Here is a 22,249-nt window from a genome sequence, read left to right on the forward strand (position 1 = left end):
CATAAAAAAAAATGAGACGGCAAAAAAATATGTCACAGATGAAGGAGCAAGGTAAAAACCTACAAGACAAAATAAATGAAGAGGAAATAGGCAATATACCTGAAAAAGAATTCAGAGTAATGACAGTAAAGATGATCCAGAATCTTGGAAATAGAATGGAGGCACGGACTGAGAAAATACAAAAATTGTTTAACAAAGACCTAGAAGAACTAAAGAACAAACAGAGATGAACAACACAGTAACTGAAATGAAAAATACACTAGAAGGAATCAATAGCAGAATAAGTGAGGCAGAAGAATGAATACAGCAGGAAGACAAAATGGTGGAAATAACTGCTGAGGAGGAAAATAAAGAAAAAAGAATGAAAAGAAGTGAAGACAATCTCAGAGACCTCTGGGACAACACTAAACACATCAACATTTGAATTACAGGCGTCCCAGAAGAAGAAGAAAAAAAGAAAGGATCTGAGAAAATATTTTAAGAGATTATAATGGAAAAATTCCCTAACATGGGAATGGAAATAGTCACCCAAGTCCAGGAAGCACAGAGAGTCCCATACAGGATAAACCCTAGGAAAAACACACCAAGACACATATTACTCAAACTAACAAAAATTAAATTCAAAGAAAAAATATTAAAAGCAGCAAGGGAAAAACAAAAAATAACATACAAAGGAATCCCCATAAGGTTATCAGCTGATTTTGCAGTAGAAACTGTGCAGGCCAAAGGGAGTGGCAGGATATACTTAAAGTGATGAAAGAGAAAAACCTACAACCAAGATTACTCTACCCAGCAAGTATCTCATTCAGATTCGATGGAGAAATTAAAACCTTTACAGACAAGCAAAAGCTGAGAGAATTCAGCACCACCAAACCAGCTTTACAACAAATGCTAAAGAAACTTCTCTAAGTGGGAAACATAAGAGAAGAAAAAGACCCACAAAAACAAAACAATTAAGAAAACGGTAAAAGGAACATACATATCGATTATAACCTTGAATGTAAATGGATTAAATGACCTAACCAAAAGACACAGACTGGATGAATGGATGCAAAAACAAGACCCGTATATATGGTGTCTATAAGAGACGTACTTCAGACCTAGGGACACATACAGAATGAAAGTGAAGGGATGAAAACAGATATTCCATGCAAATGGAAATCAAAAGAAAGCTGGAGTAGCAATACTCGCATCAGATAAAATAGACTTTAAAATAAAGAGTATTACAGAGATAAGGAGGGACACTACATAATGATCAAAGGATCAATCCAAGAAGAAGATATAACAATTATAAATGTTTATGCACCCAACAGAGGAGCACCTCAATACATGAGGCAAATGCTAACAACCATGAAAGGAGAAATCGACAGGAACACAATAACAGTAGGGGACTTTAACACCCCACTTACACTAATGGACAGATCATCCAAACAGAAAATAAATAAGGAAACACAAGCTTTAAATAACACAATAAACCACATAGATCTAATTGATATTTATAGAACATTCCACCCCAAAGTGGCAGAATACACTTTCTTCTCAATTGCACATGGAACAGTCTCCAGGATAGATCACATTTTGGGTCACAAATCAAGCCTCAGAACATTTAAGAAAACTGAAATCCTACCAAGCATCTCTTCTGACCACAACGCTATGAGATTGGAAATCAATTACAGGAAAAAAAACTGTAAAAAACACAAATACATGGAGGCTAAACAGTGCGCTACTAAATAACCAAGAGATCACTGAAGAAATTAAAAACTACATAGAAACAAATTACAATGAAATCACGATGACCCAAAACCTACGGGACGCAGCAAAAGCAATTTTAAGAGGGAAGTATATAGCAATACAATCTCACCTCAAGAAACAAGAAAAAATCTCAAACAATCTAACCCTACACTTAAAACAACTAGAGAAAGTAGAAGAAAGAAAACCCAAAGTCAGTACAAGGAAAGAAATCATAAGAAAAGTGCAGAAATAAATGAAATAGAAACGAAGAAAACAATAGCAAAGATCAATAAAACTAAAAGCTGGTTTTTTGAGAAGATAAACAAAATTGATAAACCCTTAGCGATACTCATCAAGAAAAAAAGAGAGGACACGAATCAATGAAATTAGAAATGAAAAAGGAGAAACACAATGATGCTGCAGAAATACAAAGGATTACAAAAGACTACTACAAACAACTGTATGCCAATGAAATGGACAACCACAAAGAAATGGACAAATTCTTGGAAACGAACAATTTTCCAAGACTGAACCAGGAAAAATTAGAAAATATAAACAGACCTATCACAAGTAATGAAATTGAAACTGTAATTAAAAATCTTCCAACAAAATTCCAGGTCCAGATGGCTTCACAGGCCGAGTTCTATCAAACACTTAGAGAAGAGTTAACACTGATCCTTCTCAAACTCTTCCAAAAAAGTGCAGAGGGAGAAACACTCCCAAATTCATTCTACAAAGCCATCATCACCCTGACACCAAAACCAGAAAAAGGTATCACAAAACAATAAAATTATAGACCAATATCACTGATGAACATATGCAAAAAACCTGAACAAAATACTAGCAAACAAAAGCCAGCAACACATTAAAAGGATCATACACCATGATCAAGTGGGATTTATCCCAGGGATGCAAGGATCCTTCAATATACGTGAATCAATCAATATGATACACCACATTAACAAATTAAGGAATAAAAACTGTATGATCATCTCAGTAGATGCAGAAAAAGCTTTTGACAAAATTCAACACCCATTTATGATAAAAACTCTCCAGAAAATGGACATACAGGGAACCTACCTCAACATAGTAAAGGCCACCTATCACAAACCCACAGCAAGCATCATACTCAATGGTGAAAAACTGAAAGCATTTCCACTAAGACCAGGAACAAGACAAGGATGTACACTCTCGCTACTCCTATTCGACATAGTTTTGGAAGTCCTAGCCACGGCAATCAGAGAAGAAAAAGAAATAAAAGGAATACAAATTGGAAAAGAAGAATTAAAACTGTCATTGTTTGCTGATGACATGACACTATATACAGAAAATCCTAAAGATGCCCCCAGAAAACTACCAGAACTAATCAATGAATTTGGTAAGGTTGCAGGATACAAAATTAATGCACAGAAATCTCTGGCATTCCTATACACCAACAATGAAAAATCAGAAAGAGAAATTAAAGAAACACTCCCATTTACCATTGCAACAAAAAAAAATACCGAGGAATAAACCTGCCTAAGGAGGCAAAAGACTTATACTCATAAAACTGTAAAACACTGGTGAAAGAAATCAAAGATGACAATCACATGGAGAAATACACCATGTTCTTGGATTGGAAGAATTAATACTGTGAAAATGACTATACTACCCAAAGCAATCTACAGATTCAATGCAATCCCTATCAAACTACCAATGGCATTTTTCACAGAACTAGAACAAAAAATTTCACAATTCGTATGGAAACACAAAAGACCCCAAACAGCCAAAGCAATGTTGAGAAAGAAAAACGGAGTTGTAGAAATCAGGCTCCATGACTTGAAACTATACCACAAAGCCACAGTAATCAAGACAGTATGGTACTGGCACAAAAACAAAAATACAGATCAGTGGTACAGGATATAATGCCCATAGATAAACCCACGCACATATGGGCATGTAATTTATGACAGAGGAGGCAAGAACATATACAGTGGAGAAAAGACAGCCTCTTCAGTAAGTGGTGCTGGGAAAACTGGACAGCTACATGTAAAAGAATGAAATTAGAACACTCCCTAACACCATACACAAAAATAAACTCCAAATGGATCAAAGACTTAAATGTAAGACCAGACACTAAAACTCTTAGAGGAAAACATAGGAAAAACACTCTTTGACATAAACCACAGCAAGATCTTTTTTGACCCACCTCCTAGAGTAACGGAAATAAACAAATGGGATTAAATTAAACTTAAAAGCTTTTGCACAGCAGAGGAAACCATAAACAAGACAACCCTCAGAATGGGAGAAAATATTTGCAAACAAAACAACAGACAAAGGATTAATCTCCAAAATATACAAACAGCTCATGGAGTTCAATAGCATAAAAATAAACAACCCTATTAAAAAATGGGCGGAAGACCTAAATAGACACTTCACCAAGGAAGACATACAGATGGCCAAGAGGCACATGAAAAGCTGCTCAACATCACTAATTACTAAAGAAATGCAAATCAAAACTACAACGAGGTATCACCTCATGCTGTCAGAATGGCCGTTATCGAAAACTCTAAAAACAATAAATGCTGGAAAGGGTGTGGTGAAAAGGGAACCCTCCTGCACTGTTGGTGGGAATGTAAATTGATACAACCACTATGGAAAACAGTATGGAGGTTCCTTAAAAAACTACAAATAGAACTACCATATGACCCAGCAATCCCACTACTGGGCAGATACCCTGAGAAAACCATAATTCAAAAAGACACATGTACCACAGTGTTCACTGCAGCACTATTTACAATAGCCAGGACATGGAACCAACCTAAATGTCCATCGATAGGTGAATGGATAAAGAAGATGTGGCGCATATATACAATGGAATATTACTCAACCATAAAAAGAAATGAAATTGAGTTATTTGTAGTGAGGTGAATAGACCTAGAGTCTGTCATACAGAGTGAAGTAAAGTCAGAAAGAAAAAAAAAAATACCATATGCTAACACATATATATGGAATCTAAAAAAAAAAATGGTACTGATGGGCAGGAATAAAGAGGTAGACATAGAAAATGGACTTGAGGACATAGGGTGGGAAGGCACAGCTGGGGCAAAGTGAGAGTAGCATCAACATATATACACTACCAAATGTAAAATAGTTGGCTGCTGGGAAGCAGCAGCATAGCAAAGGGAGATTGGCTCGGTGCTTTGCAATAACCTAGAGGGGTGGGATAGAGAGGATGGGAGGGAGGCTCAAGAGGGAGGGGATATTGGGACATGTGTATGCATATGGCTGACTCGCTTTGTTGTGCAACAGAAACTAACACAGTATTGTGAAGCAATTATACTCCGATAAAGATCTATTTAAAAAAATTAAATTAAATTAAAAAAATAAAAATAAATAAAAAATAACTCAGGATGGAAGTGGGGCTGGGTATGTATAGTCACTGACCCCCCCCACACACACAGTGTATATAGTGATAGTGAATGCTGTCTTTTGTGAAGAAAAGGAGAAATTCAAATACATGTATCTGCTTAATTTTGCAAAAAGAAACACAAGGAAAGATAAACAATTGATCACTTACAGAGGGTGGATGCAGATTAAAGTAAAAGGAATGGGGAAGGAAGTGACACTTTGCAAATATAAATACACCTTTTTGTCTATTTTGAGTTCACAACTGAGAAAAGTTTTGACTTTCATGAGCGAAGTATTAAAAAAAAAAAAAAAATTGGCCTACCTCCTAAATATCCTATGCCTTCCTTTATTCTCACCTAAAAATAATAACCCACAAACAAATAAACAAAAGAGCCCTGCTGGGAAACATGCTCCTTCTACCCGGGGAAAGCTTTTTAAAAGTTTCTCTTCTATACCTAGAAAACCACAGAAAACCAACTGAAAACTTAGGACCCATCAGTAAGATAGTGGGATGAAAATATATACATACAGAAATCAATATCCTTCCTATGTACAAACCCAAGCTCCAATTACATGACATAATGAAAGAAAAGACCTCATTTACAAGAACAAAGAAGTAAAACATACCTAAAAATAAACTGAAAATGCATAAAATCTGTATGAAATAAACATTGAAACATTCATGAAAAAACACTAAGGATGGCCTGAATAAGTAGGCCATCCATGTTCCTGGACAGAAAGACTCACCTTTGTAAAGCTTTATTTTTTAATAATCTATTCATCAATTTCCCTAATTAATAAATGTAATGCAACTATAATACAAATTATCAGTAGGTTTTATTTCTAGAGCCTAGACAACTAACTCAAGTTCAAACAGAAAAATAAACACACAAGAATGGTCAAGAAAGCTCATAAAAAGAGCAATGAGGAGTATGGGGAAGAACGGGCCTTACTAAATATTTAAAAATGCTATACAATCTGAATCATTAAAAGCATGGGGCACTACTGGTATACAAATCATCAGTCAAACCAGTCCAACAGCAGAGAAGCCCCAGAAATAGACTCCAACACAGACAGAAAAATTTAGTATATGACAAAGGAAATACATCAAATTAGTGTTAGGAAAATTGAGTTTTTAATAATGATATTGGAAGAACAAAGCAGCATTTAGAAAGATAAAATGAAATTGAATCAATGTGCCATATGGCAAACAAGGATAAACTCCTAATGGATCAAAGACGTAAATGCAAAAATTAAAAGCATAGAAGTACAAGAAGCAGCAATGGGGGAATTTTATTATAACCTTGGAATAGGAAAGATTTTTTTACCTTTAAGACTCATAATGTAGAAGTCACAAAAGAAAAAACTTGAGGAATTAAACTATATAAAAATCAAAAATCTCTATAAAATCAAGTCTCATAAACAATTTCTAAGAAGAAATGACAAGGTAGGAATGATACTTGAAACCAAATCACTAAAGAATAATCTCCCTAATACAAAAAGAACTCCTGGAAATAGGAAAAAATAAACCAAAAAAACCCCCCACAAAAACAGACTCCATGAAAAATCGCCAACGTATACAACTCACAGAAAAGGAAATACAAATGGCCTTCAAATATATGAAGAGATGGTCACCTTCACTCTTAAGAAAAATGCAACTGAAATTACTATATACTGGTACCACTTCTCATCTATCAGATGGACAAAAATACACAACTTTGGTAGCAATCTGCAGTAGCTATAGGGAAACAGGCATTCTCATACATAGCTGGTTAAAGTACAAGCTGCTGCCAATCTTTATGAAGGACAAAAGGGAAGGAAATCTCTCAAAACTACAAACACACTCACCCTCTGACCCAACAATAAATACCATTTATGAAAATTTTCTCTGCATACTTGCACATTACAAAATTATGTACGTACAAAGCTGTTCATTACAGACTTATATAATTTATAAAAAAAAAATTAAGAAAACCCATTCTACTGCAGGCTGGTTACATAAACCAGGTACTGCTAGATAATGGAAGTTCATGAAGTTGTAAAAAGGAATGAAGCAGTATTTTCTGATAAATACAGAAAGTTCTCCTGGTAGTTAAGTGACAAAAGTAAATTGTACAACTATGTATATTTTGTTTTACCTTTTGTAGAAGATGAAAATAAAAATTATATATTTTCATCTGTACCTATATACAAAACTGGAAGGATATACCAAAAAAAACTAATAAAGTCATTACTTGTGGGAACAGGGTAGATGGACACCTGGGTGGAAGTTAAGACCTATCATTATATAACACTTCTTATACTCTCTGGATTTCTAAACCATGTAAAGACATTACATATTACTCATTCAAAATAAAAGTTAAAAAAAATAGACTGAAAAGAGAAAATTTTCCCCCTGCTTCCTCCTCAGTTTTAGCACATGCTTTCAACCTACCTCCTAGGGGATGGAGACCTAGAAGATTTCCGTTTTATGGTTTTTGATGTCCTTGGTGATCTGGAAGAACTCCTGCTCCTCCTCCTACGCCTCTCCCTGGAAGTCAAAAATATGTCATTTTAAAAAACAGTAATTTAAATAAAAGATAATACAAATACACAAAATCAAAAGGGTCCTTAATGCTCTCAAGTGAATAGTATTCTTTACAGGCCAGTTTAAACTAATGTCTTTCATGAAAATGGTCTGTTATCTAATTCTAGTACAGGTCAAATTATGAACTGTAAATTTTACAGACCAATGAAAACATCTTCTAAGATTTCATATCAGAAAGGGTAGATGACCTCCTTTTCACCTGATTTCTTGAGTAGAAAAAATAGTAATGGATGTTTCTTTCACATTCTCTCTCAAGTCAAACATGTTCTTCCTCAGCACCTAAAGCATGTGTTGCTTATCAGATCCTTTGTCATGCATCTAGCTCCTTGCTGCCCCACTGTGGATTATTTTTTAACAAGGTAACAGGCCCTTTTCAAGAAGTGAAAGGTAAATGGGGTTGCAAAATGTGAACTTTTTTTTTTTTCTTTGCGGTACGCGGGCCTCTCACTGTTGTGGCCTCTCTCGTTGCGGAGCACAGTCTGCGGACGCACAGGCTCAGCGGCCATGGCTCACGGGTCCAGCCGCCCCGCGGCATGTGGGATCTTCCCCGACCGGGGCACGAACCCGTGTCCCCTGCATCGGCAGGTGGACTCTTAACCACTGCACCACCAGGGAAGCCCCAAAATGTGAACTTTTTAAACCCAAGTATGTAGAATGTCTCTAAACATTAATTCATTTGACAGAGAAATTGCTTTTACCCCCTTAACCTACCATTTCATTATTGTTGTTCTATTCATTTAAAATTGAGCACACAAGTTGCTTAGATGTAAGGAAATTACTTAAAACCTGGGATTTAAATATGATAAAGTCAAAAATAATTATTAAATAGATTAACAGTTTTATTATTATTAAAAACTATTTTGCTTAACACATTACCAAATGATGCATACTCTAATAAACTACTTCATTTGTAAGGGTGGTCAACTTAGAAACAATGAATTTCAAGATGTCTATTATTCAGGTGATGAGGTATAAGGGTACATTTATTAAATGATTAATGTAGCCAATGACCTATCTCACAAGAAGCTCTGATAATTAGTGGCCACATAGCTGAAACAACCAAATCCTCTAGAATTCAAGTTCTCCTTATCACCTCAGTAAGCTGATTCTAGGCTAATGAAACATTTTGTGTACATTTTTCATCTGTAAAATAAAAAACTAGATAATGCTCATATGTGGTATACGCAGTAGATGTTACTACCAAAAGAGCTCAAGAACTTTGAGAACACAAATAAATCAATTCCAACTCTACCTAAGGTTCTCTCCTCCTTTACCCAATTTTATTTCCAAGTCACCCCAAAATTACACTTCCTAATATGGAAATTAGATGACGTTATTCCATTTAATCAATGCCATTCTGTAACAGCACCTCCCTACCCCACACAAGAACCAGAAGTACTTTTTTCATAGCATGAGAATATCAGTGTATTCCAGACTTTAAGTTTACACAAAATGGCTCCATCTTCAACAGTATAACTCTTTACCTGTATGTTCAGGAAGCACTATGTACAGATGGACATCTAATAATTACCAGTTAGTGATAATGAGAGCTAAGGCTGGACAGACAGGAAGCTAGAATATCAGTTAGTCGAGAAAGAAGCTGTCAGCTCTAGTATGCAGAATTGGAGTTGATTAGGCTTACATTTAAATTTCAGTTCCACATCTTACCAACTGCACGACTGGGGTCATATTACTTTATCTGAGTCTCAGTTTTTCCAATTGAAAAATGGAGATAATAACTCGAGCCTTGTAGTTTTGAGGATCAGGATAATACCTGTGAAATACCAAGCCTAGTGTCTGGTGCACAGCAGGTGCTCAGTAAATATGTTCTCCTTCCCTTTGATGGTCTCATCCTTATTAATTGTAATTCCAAGCATTAAAAGTTTTTAAATATCAAAATTTTTCCTTAAAAATGTAGCTCAGAAGACAATGTTGGAAATAAAAACATTAAGTAGACTATTATTCTGGGCAGTTAAGAGGTTTCCCATTCACTAAACAAATCAGAGCACCTTAAAGGAAGAAAAATGCTAAAAGATAAGAAATGGTAACTCTTCAGCAAGCTCTTCTGAAAGCATAAAACATTCCAAACTGCTGAACCTTTAGGAATTAACATTAGTCAACATTTATTCTCCAGGCCCCAGAGGTTATCTAAGACCTAAGAACTGAATGTGAACATCTACACTTTCTTAAATATCAAGTGACTTAAAATGACCCATGAAAAAATTATAAACATTTCAAAGTCATCAGAAAAAGTAAATACAACTGAATTTAAAAGGAATCGAGGGGACTTCCCTGGTGGCGCAGCGGTTAAGAATCCGCCTGCCAATGCAGGGGACACGGGTTCGATCCCTGGTCCGGAGAGATGCCGCAGGGCAACTACGCCTACGTGCCACAACCGAGCCTGCACTCTAGAGCCCACATGCCACAACTACTGAAGTCCGTGGTGCCAAAACTACTGAAGCCCGCTCACCTACAGCCCATACTCTGCAACAAGAGAAGCCACCGCAATGAGAAGTCCACGCACCGCAACAAAGAGTAGCCCCCACTATCCACAACTAGAGAAAGCCCACGTGTAGCAATGGAGACCCAAAGCAGCAAAAAATAAAAATTAATTTTTTAAAAAGGAATCGAAATATTATTTGGTGTTGTGAAGGGCAATATCTAAACGATCACACAAACACAAAGGAATGTGTGAAACACAACCAATAAAATAACTGCAATAAAGATGCAGTCTGCAAGGCTCAACTGATACCCACAGCAAATGAGTTAATTTCTTCAGGTTTTGGTTCAATGTGCTGAAATATGGCAATGACCTACTGATTTGAAGTCACATTTTAACATATACTGTTGCTTTCAACTATATACTTCTGACGCACTTTTTTTTTTTTTTTTTTGCGGTACGCGGGCCTCTCACTGTTCTGGCCTCTCCCGTTGCGGAGCACAGGCTCCGGACGCACAGGCTCAGCAGCCATGGCTCACGGGCCCAGCCGCTCTGCGGCATGTGGGATCTTCCCGGACCGGGGCACAAACCAGCGTCCCCTGCGTCGGCAGGTGGACTCTCAACCACTGCGCCATTAGGGAAGCCCCTTCTGACGCGTTTTTTAAAAGCCAGTACCAAGTAATGGTTAAAGTCCTCAATTAAACAATCTCTAAAGAGAGAAGAGCTACTATACTACTATACTTCTAACTAAAGTGCAGAGCAGATGGAAAATTTCCTCTGGTTTGGTTTCCTCATGTTTTAAAACCATGATAACAGTCTTCTCACAGGCTTACTGTGAAGATTAAATAAGATCAGTCATGAAAAACTCTGCTGAGACATAAAACCTGGCATATGGTAAAGCATTCAATAAATGCTTGCAATTATCTTCTATTAACTAGCCAAAGACTAGTATTAAGAATAAGCTGTTAAAACACAAAGTTAAAAAATTTAGGAAATATATAGTCCATTGTCTCAGAAATTATGTTCTATGAAAAAACATTTTAAAATATCTTTAAAACTTGCAAAAATATATTTTTAAAGTATTTTTAAGATATAGTTTAACACAACTTAGGAACTTCCATTTATTTATAGTCACAATATCATCTGGAGCAATGGATGTAGATTGAGATAATCTTGAATTAAGGAAGGTCCTCATTTTGCGGATGTTACTATGGCAACCTGCTGCCACCTGGTGGCAGTGTACCTATTAATAAACAGTCCTAAGAAAAAAGCAAATCCTTAACAACAAATTAATAAATGAAAACCAAAATTTAAACGTCATGTATTCAACAAAGTAGAGGAGTAAAAATGAACTTAGATGACGAAAAGGACTAATACTGTAACTTTAGAAATAATTTTATATATTAAAATTTACCACATCATTCCAAAGAAATATAGACGCCTAAGAAGTCAATTTCTCTACATAACGAAAACAAAAAACTTGCCCCTGCGAGCCCACCCTCCAAGAAAATAATAAGCAGCAGCAACAGCAGCCACTGACACCACTGCCAGGTTAAAATAGTGGATTACAAAGGACAGTTAACTTTTCAAGTAATTCTGGCCAATGTTCTCTCTTCCTCCTCATAGATTCAATACTGTAGCAATCCCTCTGCTAGAGAAATGTTTACTCTGCTATCAGAGGGAAATGTTCTGATACTATTGTACTGATTCCACTTGTGCACAATTATCTTTTCCCCCCAGTTAAAATTTATGTTTTCATTTGTCATCAGTAAGCCCTTTGGTAAAAACTTTAAGCATTATCAAACCTGCTGGAACTACGAGATCTTCTTGATGCATTGTAACTTCTGGGTGGTGTTCTGGACTTTTTATCCTTCTTTCTTTTCTCATCTATCTCTTTGGATCTGTCCTTTTCTCGTTCCTTTTCTTTGTCCTGTTCCTTCTCCTTCTCTTTGTCTCGTTCCTTTTCATGCTCTTTTTCCCGCTCTCTCTCTCTGTCCTTCTCCTTGTCTTTATCTCGGTCCTTTTCCCGTTCTTTATCCCGGTCTTTATCTTTGTTTTTACCCCGTTCCTTTTCTTTTTCACGTTCCTTTTCCCTGTCTCTCTCTTTTTCCCTTTCCTTTTCTCTATCTTTTTCTTTCACTCTTTCCTTTTCCTTGATTTTTTCTCGGTTGTCTTTTCTTTTGTCCCTTTAAAAACAAAAGTAAATAAATAAATTCACAACTAAAATAATTCTACTCCCCAACGAGGACCTCATTCTCTTTCCTCAACAATTATCAACACAAAACAATGTATAATAGCTGTAAGACATTACATATAAATTTCTAAATAATTTATGTGTACATGAAGCTGCTAAATGAAACAATTATCAGGCTGAATTTAGTCTGGAAATCACATGAGTCATACTAACCATCAGATTCAAATCAATGACAATCGATATTAACTCATTACTGAAACAATCAGAAAAAAGTTTAATTTCTTTCATTAAAAATTTAAACAACAGGTTTTTAACATATGAGGTCATGAGAAAACTACCCTTAATTTCCAAAAAACTCACCGTGAACGCGAACGACTCCTTGACTTCCGCCTCTCCCTTGATTTAGAGCGTTTTTTATGAGGGCTCTTAGATCTACGTCTATCTTTTTGTCTTGAACGTGATCTATTATGGGATCTGCTCCTAAAGAAAAACAAATTGTTAGAATATCAAAACTTATTCTTAGAATTTCAATTTATAAATATTTAAGATCTTTCACATAAGAGAATTTTAAAACCAATCCTGACAGTATTTATCAATATTTTTAAATTCTCTATTACATAATGCTTCAAAATTAGATTATCTGACATAAATTTATTGAAAACTTCACCAGACATTTCATTGTCCAGAACACAAAGACAGAAACAGAAAAAGAATTTAAGCTATTTCCTATGTCAGACTTAAGTTGACAGTTTCAGGTGTGGCTTTCTTTTGCTAAATATTGCATGGCTCAATTAGAACAGACAACTTCTCCCATGGTCCAAATTTTCATACCAAAAATTGTCTTTAACTCTTGACTTGAATGTAATATTACTGCTTGTGGCTATAACTTATCTTTGACAGGGAGTAGTGGTTATATGGTTCAATGGTTTCTATAAATGACTGTGTGCTATTTGTCATAACACATACTAAGAAGAATGCATAGGGAAGCACAGTACTAATGATGGTGCTAGTGTGACAGGAAACCAAACATCTTACTCGTGAGTTAAAGCTAAATATAATCAAATGTTGAATTTGCAAAGCCTTGATTTTATTACCTAAACAAAGCTATTAAAAGAAACCTTTATTACTGGCATTCTTGGAGGAAAAATAACTGTTTTTTTAAATTCTGAAATTCTCTAGGCTCCTTTCCCAACTGAAATAATAGCTTATATAATGTGACATTTTTCATAATGAGGTATCCTAGGAACTATTTATTTAAATGTAACCAAATTGAAGGCATACAACTTAAACAACAAAGTGATGAGACTCACCGGCTTCACAGTTAAACAATCTGGCCCTGACACTCAGTTCTGCCACACAATAGCTGTGAGAACTCTGGCTAATCACTCAACCTCTCTGAGCCTGAGTTTCTTCATCTAAAAAGTGGAGTAAGAATCATACCTATACCTCCTAGAACTGTCATGAGAATTAAAACAGATGATATATGGAAAACTGCCTAACAGTTTTGAGTGCAGAGTAAATGATTAAAAATCCTATCTCAGGGCTTCCCTGGTGGCACAGTGGTTGAGAGTCCGCCTGCCGATGCAGGGGACGCAGGTTCGTGCCCCGGTCTGGGAGGATCCCACATGCCACGGAGCGGTTGGGCCCGTGAGCCATGGCCGCTGGGCCTGTGCGTCCAGAGCCTGTGCTCTGCGGTGGGAGAGTCCACAGCAGTGAGGGGCCCACATACCGCAAAAAAAAAAAAAAAAAAAAAATCCTATCTCAATATCTGCATCATCATCATTATTAACAATTAACATAAATGAAAACTTTAAATTATATCTCTATTTATTCCAAGGGGTCAAATGAACATCTACAAGTATGCCTTATATAATTAAAACTCATCTTGATAGTTATATCTTCATGAATTAAGTTAAAACAAATATCTATAAAAGAAATACATATAGTTAAATGCTTGTGCTATGCCGTGAAACCAGAAGTCTCCAGACAATCCTCAATTAAGTAATGCTCTTGTTCGTAAAACACATTTTTCAGTTAGTCAAAATTTGTTTTCCAACAGCTAATTTTCAACTGAACCACTCATCTATTATACACTTATCTTCATACCTCATTTTTAATATACGAAGATAATTCGTAGTTTGTTGAAACCTTTATCACTAATAACCTAAGAGACACAAGGGTCAAGTAGTAGCTATCAGAGGAAAACTTAAAAACTTATAACATTTTTAGTCCATTTACAGACATCCACATGAGGGTAATAATGTTTTAAAGGGCCTTTGCTTCTATGTACTTAATAAGTCTTAAGATTTCTATTCTAGTTAACCTTGCTAAAAACAATAAATAATAATTTTGTTTGCTTCAAATAGCACTTTCCAATCTTAATTAAACAAACTCCTTTAAGAAAATTAACCATAGCCATAACAAATAAAAGTTAATAATAAAAAAGCACTGACCACTTGGATTCCCACCTTATCCTGTGGGTCCTCAGAGTTTGAAAGTCACTGCTCAAGAGTAATTATTGTATTTCAATTTTGACATTAAATATTTCATGTCTGTCTCACCCACTAGTTGCCTACAAGTTTTCTATTCGGAAAGCTAAAAGCTTCAAGTCAAGAGCAAATCTAATCCAACCAAAGATAAAGATTTGAGCTATCATTAGCAGCTGTCATTTTAACATGATGTACAAAATTGCATTTATAAGTTAAATTGTAAATAAAGAGCAACTTACCATTATGTTGCATCAAAGTTCATTTGTAAGTCAGTTGTTTCCCATTAAAATATTATAAAATGTCTTATAGTTCCTATGCTGGTCTGTAAAGGTTACTTAACTTTAAAATATAATAGAGTACTACTACCCACCTTTTCTAACACTGTCCCTATGAAAAAAACCCATATAAAAATTTGGACAGAGTGGAAACACATCTTCCCAGTTCTAGCCAAGGTCATAGTAACAAATAACTATTTCCTCCCTCCTACAGAAAGAAGAAGGAACAGGGAAAGAGTCAGGGGAAAGTTCTAGAAGTATCAGAACACTAAGAAGGTGGGGCTTCAAGAACAAGGGCTCCTGCAACCCACACTCCTGCTAGGTCTAGTGGGTCAGAGCCAGAGCTGAGGGTATCCAATCCCACTAGAAGAGGGGAAACCGAGAAATGCTTGCCATCCCCTACCGGTGGAGAGGGGGAGGGAGTTCCATAAGTCAAATGTTTTTCGGTGAGGAATTTCTTTTCTTTTCAACAAAACTCATCCTCTTTTTTATTTCTTTATGACCTTAGTAAAGGCTTCTTGTGTTTATATACAACATGTATAAAAACAGTATATGCTGACAAAAAAGACATACAGGCATACCTCAGAGTTATTGTGGGTTTGGTTCCAGACCACCGCAAAAAAGGGAGTATCACGATAAAGCGAGTCAGGAATTTTTTGGCTTCCCAATGCATATACAATTTATATTTACTCTATACTCTAGTGTATTAAGTGTGCAACAGCATTATGTCTTAAAAAAAATGTACATACCTTAATTAAAAATACTTTATTGCTAAAAAATTCTAATTGTCATCTGACAATGCAGGGCTGCCACAAACTTTCAATTTGTTAAAAAACCACAGTATCTGTGAAGCACAATAAAGCAGAGTAAAATAAAACGAGGTGTGCCTGTGTGTATGGGCGTGTTTGGGTGTGCGCGCCAGCCAAGAACAATTAATTTCTAATGCTACATAATTAGATAGACCTCCATGAAATCACTCCCATGAATAAGAATAATTAACAAATTTCATTTTAGACAGAATAACCCTTCCTCCACTAACCCTTGGAAAGGGAAAATATCCCAATATACTGAAAACGATAAGAGTAAAAACCTTAGTTAAATTATTTGTCCCAACAGAGAAAGCGTCACAGAAATTATCAAGGAAAAAATGTTAATAATCAAATTTTGCTTTTTTTCTGCCTTAGAAAACCACTAAGGTATTAGATTTGGAGCATGGCTCTTATAACACAAAGTAAGATTTAAGTCATTGCTCTTTTTCTTCCTCAGAAAAGTTATTATTCTTCAGCTCAATTCTGTATTTTCTTGATCTCCTTTACCTTCACCACCCTGTTGACCTATAGAAATATCCATAATCTAGTACCACTGATTCTACACCACTTTCCTTCTCCAGTTCTGGCTTTGCTACACTGTCTTATTCCTTGTACATGAAACAACTTCCTTCTCTTGGACATGAATTTGCCTTACTGTAAGGCCTTGGATAGAGAGAGAGATTAAAACCATATTCCAAAAGGAATTCTGCAAGTAATAGTAGAGACATATACACAAGTAGAGAGCTGAAGTATAGTTTGCTAGAGTCTAATTAAGAATATCTGCAACTAGGGATTATCATACTAAGTGAAGTCAGTCAGAAAGAGATGACGAATACCATATGATATCGCATGTGGAATCTAAAATATGATACAAATGAACCTATCTATGAAACAGAAACAAAATCAGGGACATAGAGAATAGACTGCTGGTTGCCAAGGGGGAGGGGGATGGGAGAGGGGAGACGTGAGAGTTTGGGATTAGCAGATGCAAACTGGTATGCATAGAATGGATAAACAACAAGGTCCTACTGTATAGCACAGGGAACTACATTCAGTATCCTGTGATAAACCATAATGGAAAAGAATATGAAAAAGAACATATATATATGTATAACTGAGTCACTCTGCTGTACAACATTGTAATTCAAGTATACTTCAATAAAAAATAAATTAAAAAAAAGAAGATCGTATTTTCCTATCTCATTACCTCAATCTCCTTGATTAGCACAGAAAATCAAGACAAAACTGAGCTTGCTAGTGAGGTTCAACATAGGGCATACTGGTTCCTTTTTTCCCTCCCCTCAAATCCTCCTCCTTCTCTAATACTCCCAACAAACATGCACACTCACACGCACACACACTTTTCTCTGCCTCTTCTCTTTAGAGAGTACGCGTATGTATGCACATGTAACATGCAATTAGGATCCACTGCATACACGTTCACATTGCAGTAACAGCCCCCTCCACATCTTAAAGAAGACAATAAAACTTATTTTAGACATGACTCTTAGGTTACTTCCAATCAAGATGGTGTTGCAAGTTTATATCTTGAGACCCCCTTTGCACCAAACACAAAAGATTTTAAAAGAACTTCAAAATGACAAAGCCACGCTCAAAAATAAGATAAACAAAACAGAAATAGAGCTTAAGCACAACAGTTGCAATTAAAGCTGCAAGTTACTCCTATGTTTCAGGTCCCAAAGTGGGTGGAAGAGGCTCTTATCACCAAGAGTACAAAGACTTAAAGTACCCCACTTGACGCACAGTATTGGAGAAGGGTAACTACTTGAAATCAAGATCTGGGGTGGTGCGCCCCAGACCTTGAGGAAAGTGGGGGAAGAAAAAAACAAAAAAGCTGCAACAACTTCAGCAATATTTTCAGCATCAGATGTTCCCTTTATGAAGAATGAAAAATTTCTGCCAGTTCTGTATAGAGACTAGTTTACTCTTAGAAAAATCAGGAATAGAACATCTTAAGATAGAAAACCAACTTCTAAAACTAAAAATTAGTTGAAATTATATATTAATTACATAAAACTTCATTCTTTAGCATTACAATTAAAGCAATATCTAATGGTAACCATACTCCCTGGTGAACACCAGTGAAATTTCTACACTCTGATACTTGGACAAAAACTCAGAAAATCTTAACCACTGTAAATACAAAACAGAAAAAATTTAAATATGACAGTAGAAATTCTCACCTGTGTTTTGACTGTGATCTTTTCCTTCTAGAACGGGATTTTGAGCTAGACCTGGATTTTGAACGAGTGTGGGAACGAGATCGACCGCCTTTTCTTTCATTGTTCTTTCCAGACTCTGGGAGGAAAAAACCACTTTGCAGTGTAAGCTCAGAACAATTAAAGATCCCAGTTAATAATCAGGCACAAGTGGAATGTACCACATATAGTGCAAGGGGCCTACTCTCTGTACATCCTCCTCCTGTGCAATTATCCTTCAGAAACATCCAAGAAAGTCATTGCATAAACTCGTTGAGTGCAGCCACCCTGCAGCAGTACATATAAACCAGATGATTATAAACAGCTGTTCGTAGTATTTTGTTGCTGCCATAATGTACGATTATAACATGTCTGTAATTCCTATGACAGTGATTTTAAATCCTTTTTCCATTTATTTTCCTAGAATTGAAGCTTAAATTCTAATTTAGAAAATTTGATCAAATGTAAAAAACCATCTAGACATTTTTAGGTTGGATTTCTAATTTTAGTTAGCAACACAAAAGTTTGAAAGGGTGTTCCTTTACCATGCTAAAACAGACTCTGTAGTTTTCCTAACTCATGGGCTCTCTTTTCTATTTTTAAAATTAAAACTTTGAAGGAAAAGTGAATCTGCTTAATCATAACATTTAAAATATATTTATTCTTGTCTTTAGCCTCACAATAATATTTACACTTTGCTTTAAGCAAATCAGTTCTGCGTACTGATTTTGCTATTAAAATATAAAGAAGTGATTAACTCAAGCTAATGTACCTCAATTCAGTATCATGGAAAAAGATATTTGTGCTAAATAGTTCTTCAACCTTTAACACTAGTTAAGTCACTTACTCTTTCTTGAGTTTCAGTCTTCTTGTTTGTAAAATGAAGGGACTGAACAGATAATTTCTAAAATTCCTTCCAGTTCTAAGATTCTATGATCTTCAACTATGACCTATGTAACAACGCTATGGCCTTACCTGGTTCGATAGCTGCTGAGATAAAGGACTGAGCCTCTCGCACTCGCTTCATTACTTCTTCTAACTCCTTAGCTGCAGCCTGAGGTGTCATCTCAGGGGGTTTTACTATTGCATTGTTGGAGTGATTTATTCTAAATTAAAAATATTAGCATATCACAAATACACACCATATTTTACAAAACATGAAACAACTAATTGTTTATATGATACAGATATTTACAAATCTGAGGACATCTCAAAAGCACATTTAGAATAATATAGCTAAATACAGAATAACCAAAACCAACCTCAAAACCATGATTTATCTCATTCCCATCTGCCATCATCTCTTGCTAACAAAGGCAAAAAGCAAGGGAAAAAAAGAAAAACTGAACCCTAGCTAACTTCTTTAACAACCTAAATAGGCCAGGACAACCGCTTCTCCTCACAGCTTAGAGTTATAATAAATTAAAATGGTGACACCAATATTAAAATGAATCACTTCTAAGATTATAAAATTTTGTTGATAACCTCTGCACCCTGGGAGGATGAAAGGGAACCTATATATCATGTGCACCATTTTAATCCACCCTGGACCATGGCCTCGTCATACAGTTTCAAATATGGGAGGAATCTGATAAAACTCTTCCTTTATGGGTAACAGTGGTTTCTCTGATGCACATAAATGAATTTGGTGTGTCTCCCTTTACCATGGTGAAAACACAGCATTCACTAAGAACAGTTTCTTATCCCTTAATAGCAGACTCCTGATCAAACTATATAATTAAGGCAATTATCTACAGAATTCAGATAAAATTGGTGCCTCGATAATGTGCATGAAATAGAATTTCTGGTCTTGAGTACCTGAAAGGCTACATCAACTTTTCATTTTGCAAACAAGGACGTGAGCAAACCTTAAAATGTATAATTTAAAACATTTCTGGGTACATTCTTCCTGAAATTTTGGATTTACCAAAATTCTTATTACTATATTACTGTAAGTTCTACCCATATGTTAAACTGCCCATTAGTCTAGTGTAATAATGCAAAACCAACCTAACTTGTTAAAGCTTATGGAAAAAGACCTACAATCAATATGTACGGTATAAAAATGTTAACTTTAAATTAGACCTTATGAAATAGAAAATAAGATGTCTTCAAATGTAACTTTAATTTATAGGCTAAAATGGTAAATATCTCATGTGTTTCATTTATACTTAACACAAAGTCTTCCTTTCCACAAATTGCCAATTACTATTAAAAAGAAAAAAAAAACTGCATTACATCAAAACCACAAAATTTTTTCAAAATCATTAAAATTTCTTTGTTTAGTGTTTCTTACTTCAGTGGCCTGTCTCCAAACATAACTCCATTAAAAGCAAGGGCCCTTGGTACAGAATTTTGGTCTGCAAATTCCACAAAAGCAAACCGAGTTGGCTGAGTCTCATCACCTGCCATCCGCACAAACTTCACTTCTCCAACTTGTTTAAAAAATTCAAGTAGCTGATCAGCTGTTGTTGTCTGAAGAAACAAAGTAACACTTTAATAAAGTATATTCTTCTTTAAAAAAATTCAGGTAAATACTACTTTATCAATTGATACGATTTTTAATAAAGGGAAAGGAATAAGAGGTCCCACCACTCAATTTCTTCTTATATTAGTTACCTGGGAATTCAAATTGCCAACATAGACTGTTCTCCTAATTTCATCAATTTTGGAAGGATCCACATTTCCCATAAGTGGTGGCTGTGGTATCTCTCCAAGTGTTGCAATATTGGGGTCTAGTGCTGCTGCTGGTATAGCTCCCAAACTGCTAAGGGAAACACCCAGCTATAAAAAAATTAAAAAAAAAACAGAGCAGATATTTTCTATTAGTGTCAAAAATTACCATTCTCTAATCTTGAAGAATATTGATCAACTCAGTAAGAATGGGAAGAGACTAGGGACTCCTAATTTAAGCCAGGTATATATCTGAATTATTCAGAGTAAGGTCACAGTAGTTTTCAATGTAATTAGAAATACAACATATTTCTTAACTATCTGGGTATTTTAATTACTTCTAAACTTGACACTAAAAACAAACAGTCCATTCTCATTATCTGTAGTACTTATGTCCAATAAAGTTTGCCATGAAGACTGAATTATTAAATACTGAAATCGCTGCTCCTAGGGAAAAAAACACAGGGCTAGGTTCCTATGAGCCTCTGGTCATAACACTTTCATCAAGTGATAAATATATGACCTTGTTTTATGTGTGCTTCTGTTTAAAAATACCTTAGTTAGTATATATTATTGATTCATTAACATTAAACTCATGACCAGCAGCATGATCAGCTCATGCCTGAATGAACCTTATCTTACATAAGAATTTTCTCTGTAAGGTACATCACAGGCTTCCAACACTTAGGAACACTAGACAAAACTTTAGCACTATGCTGGGGGCCAATTTAAAGAGCAAAATGACCAACATAAAGCACAAAAATGCAAAAAACATGACACTCGACACACCACACACAAAAAAGTTATTTACACCATTAGAGCTGAAATAAGAAGGCAGAGCGTTGCTCTGTTTGAACTCATCTGGGAATGAACGTATCAAGCAACTCAACTTTCTCCTCATTCTATTTGTGTTGATGAATAACCACAAAAGCACCACAAGTACCGATTTTGAGATTTCAAATAAATTTTAGCTAGTATGTGAATTCACAAATACAGAATTCACAAATAATGAGAATCAACTGTACCTCGGGCATTCAACAACACTGTGAATTCCTAATACTTAACAATAATCAAAGCACCTAATTTTTGCTAGGTTATTAACTCAATTCTCAGAACAGCCCTAAGAGATAGATATTACTATTACACCAATTTCACAGATAAAGACAAAGTCTTACAGAAAATAATTTTCCCAAAGATACTCAGCTAACACGTGGTAAAACCAGGGTACCACCATGCACAGACTAAAATTAAAGCAGGGACAAAGTTTACCTAAGAAAAGAAACCTAAAATATTAAACCCTTACTTATACTACGGTAGGAAAAAGATAAAAACCTTTGAATGATCTTTCATAACATTACTAAAATCAGTTTTAGTTCAAGCATTAAGAAACACATTTTTAATGTGAATTTAAACTGAAAAGATAGATCTCAGAATTTGAAAAT

At 35.4% G+C, this 22,249-nt stretch overlaps 1 protein-coding gene across 7 annotated transcripts in view; it reads right to left on the reverse strand.

Annotated features, from left to right (window-relative positions):
• Positions 1 to 22,249, reverse strand: part of SREK1 (splicing regulatory glutamic acid and lysine rich protein 1) — a 55,830-nt gene that overhangs the window by 10,707 nt on the left and 22,874 nt on the right. For 4 of the 7 annotated variants that reach the window (XM_027100965.1, XM_027100964.1, XM_027100969.1 and 1 more), the window contains 7 exons: positions 20,754 to 20,918; positions 20,431 to 20,609; positions 19,110 to 19,240; positions 18,120 to 18,234; positions 12,703 to 12,822; positions 11,954 to 12,334; positions 7,556 to 7,651 (listed from right to left, as the gene is read on the reverse strand). In XM_027100965.1, coding sequence (XP_026956766.1) covers positions 7,556 to 7,651; positions 11,954 to 12,334; positions 12,703 to 12,822; positions 18,120 to 18,234; positions 19,110 to 19,240; positions 20,431 to 20,609; positions 20,754 to 20,918 — 1,187 coding nt within the window. Of the gene's footprint in view, positions 1 to 7,555; positions 7,652 to 8,419; positions 8,495 to 11,953; positions 12,335 to 12,702; positions 12,823 to 18,119; positions 18,235 to 19,109; positions 19,241 to 20,430; positions 20,610 to 20,753; positions 20,919 to 22,249 lie in introns of those variants that run through there. The other 3 variants (XR_003431665.1, XM_027100966.1, XM_027100970.1) reach the window with 3 other exon arrangements.

Source organism: Aethalodelphis obliquidens, unplaced genomic scaffold, assembly GCF_003676395.1.
Source record: "Aethalodelphis obliquidens isolate GAN/ISIS:26980383/991018 unplaced genomic scaffold, ASM367639v1 scaffold4, whole genome shotgun sequence".
NCBI classification, from domain to species: domain Eukaryota; kingdom Metazoa; phylum Chordata; class Mammalia; order Artiodactyla; family Delphinidae; genus Aethalodelphis; species Aethalodelphis obliquidens.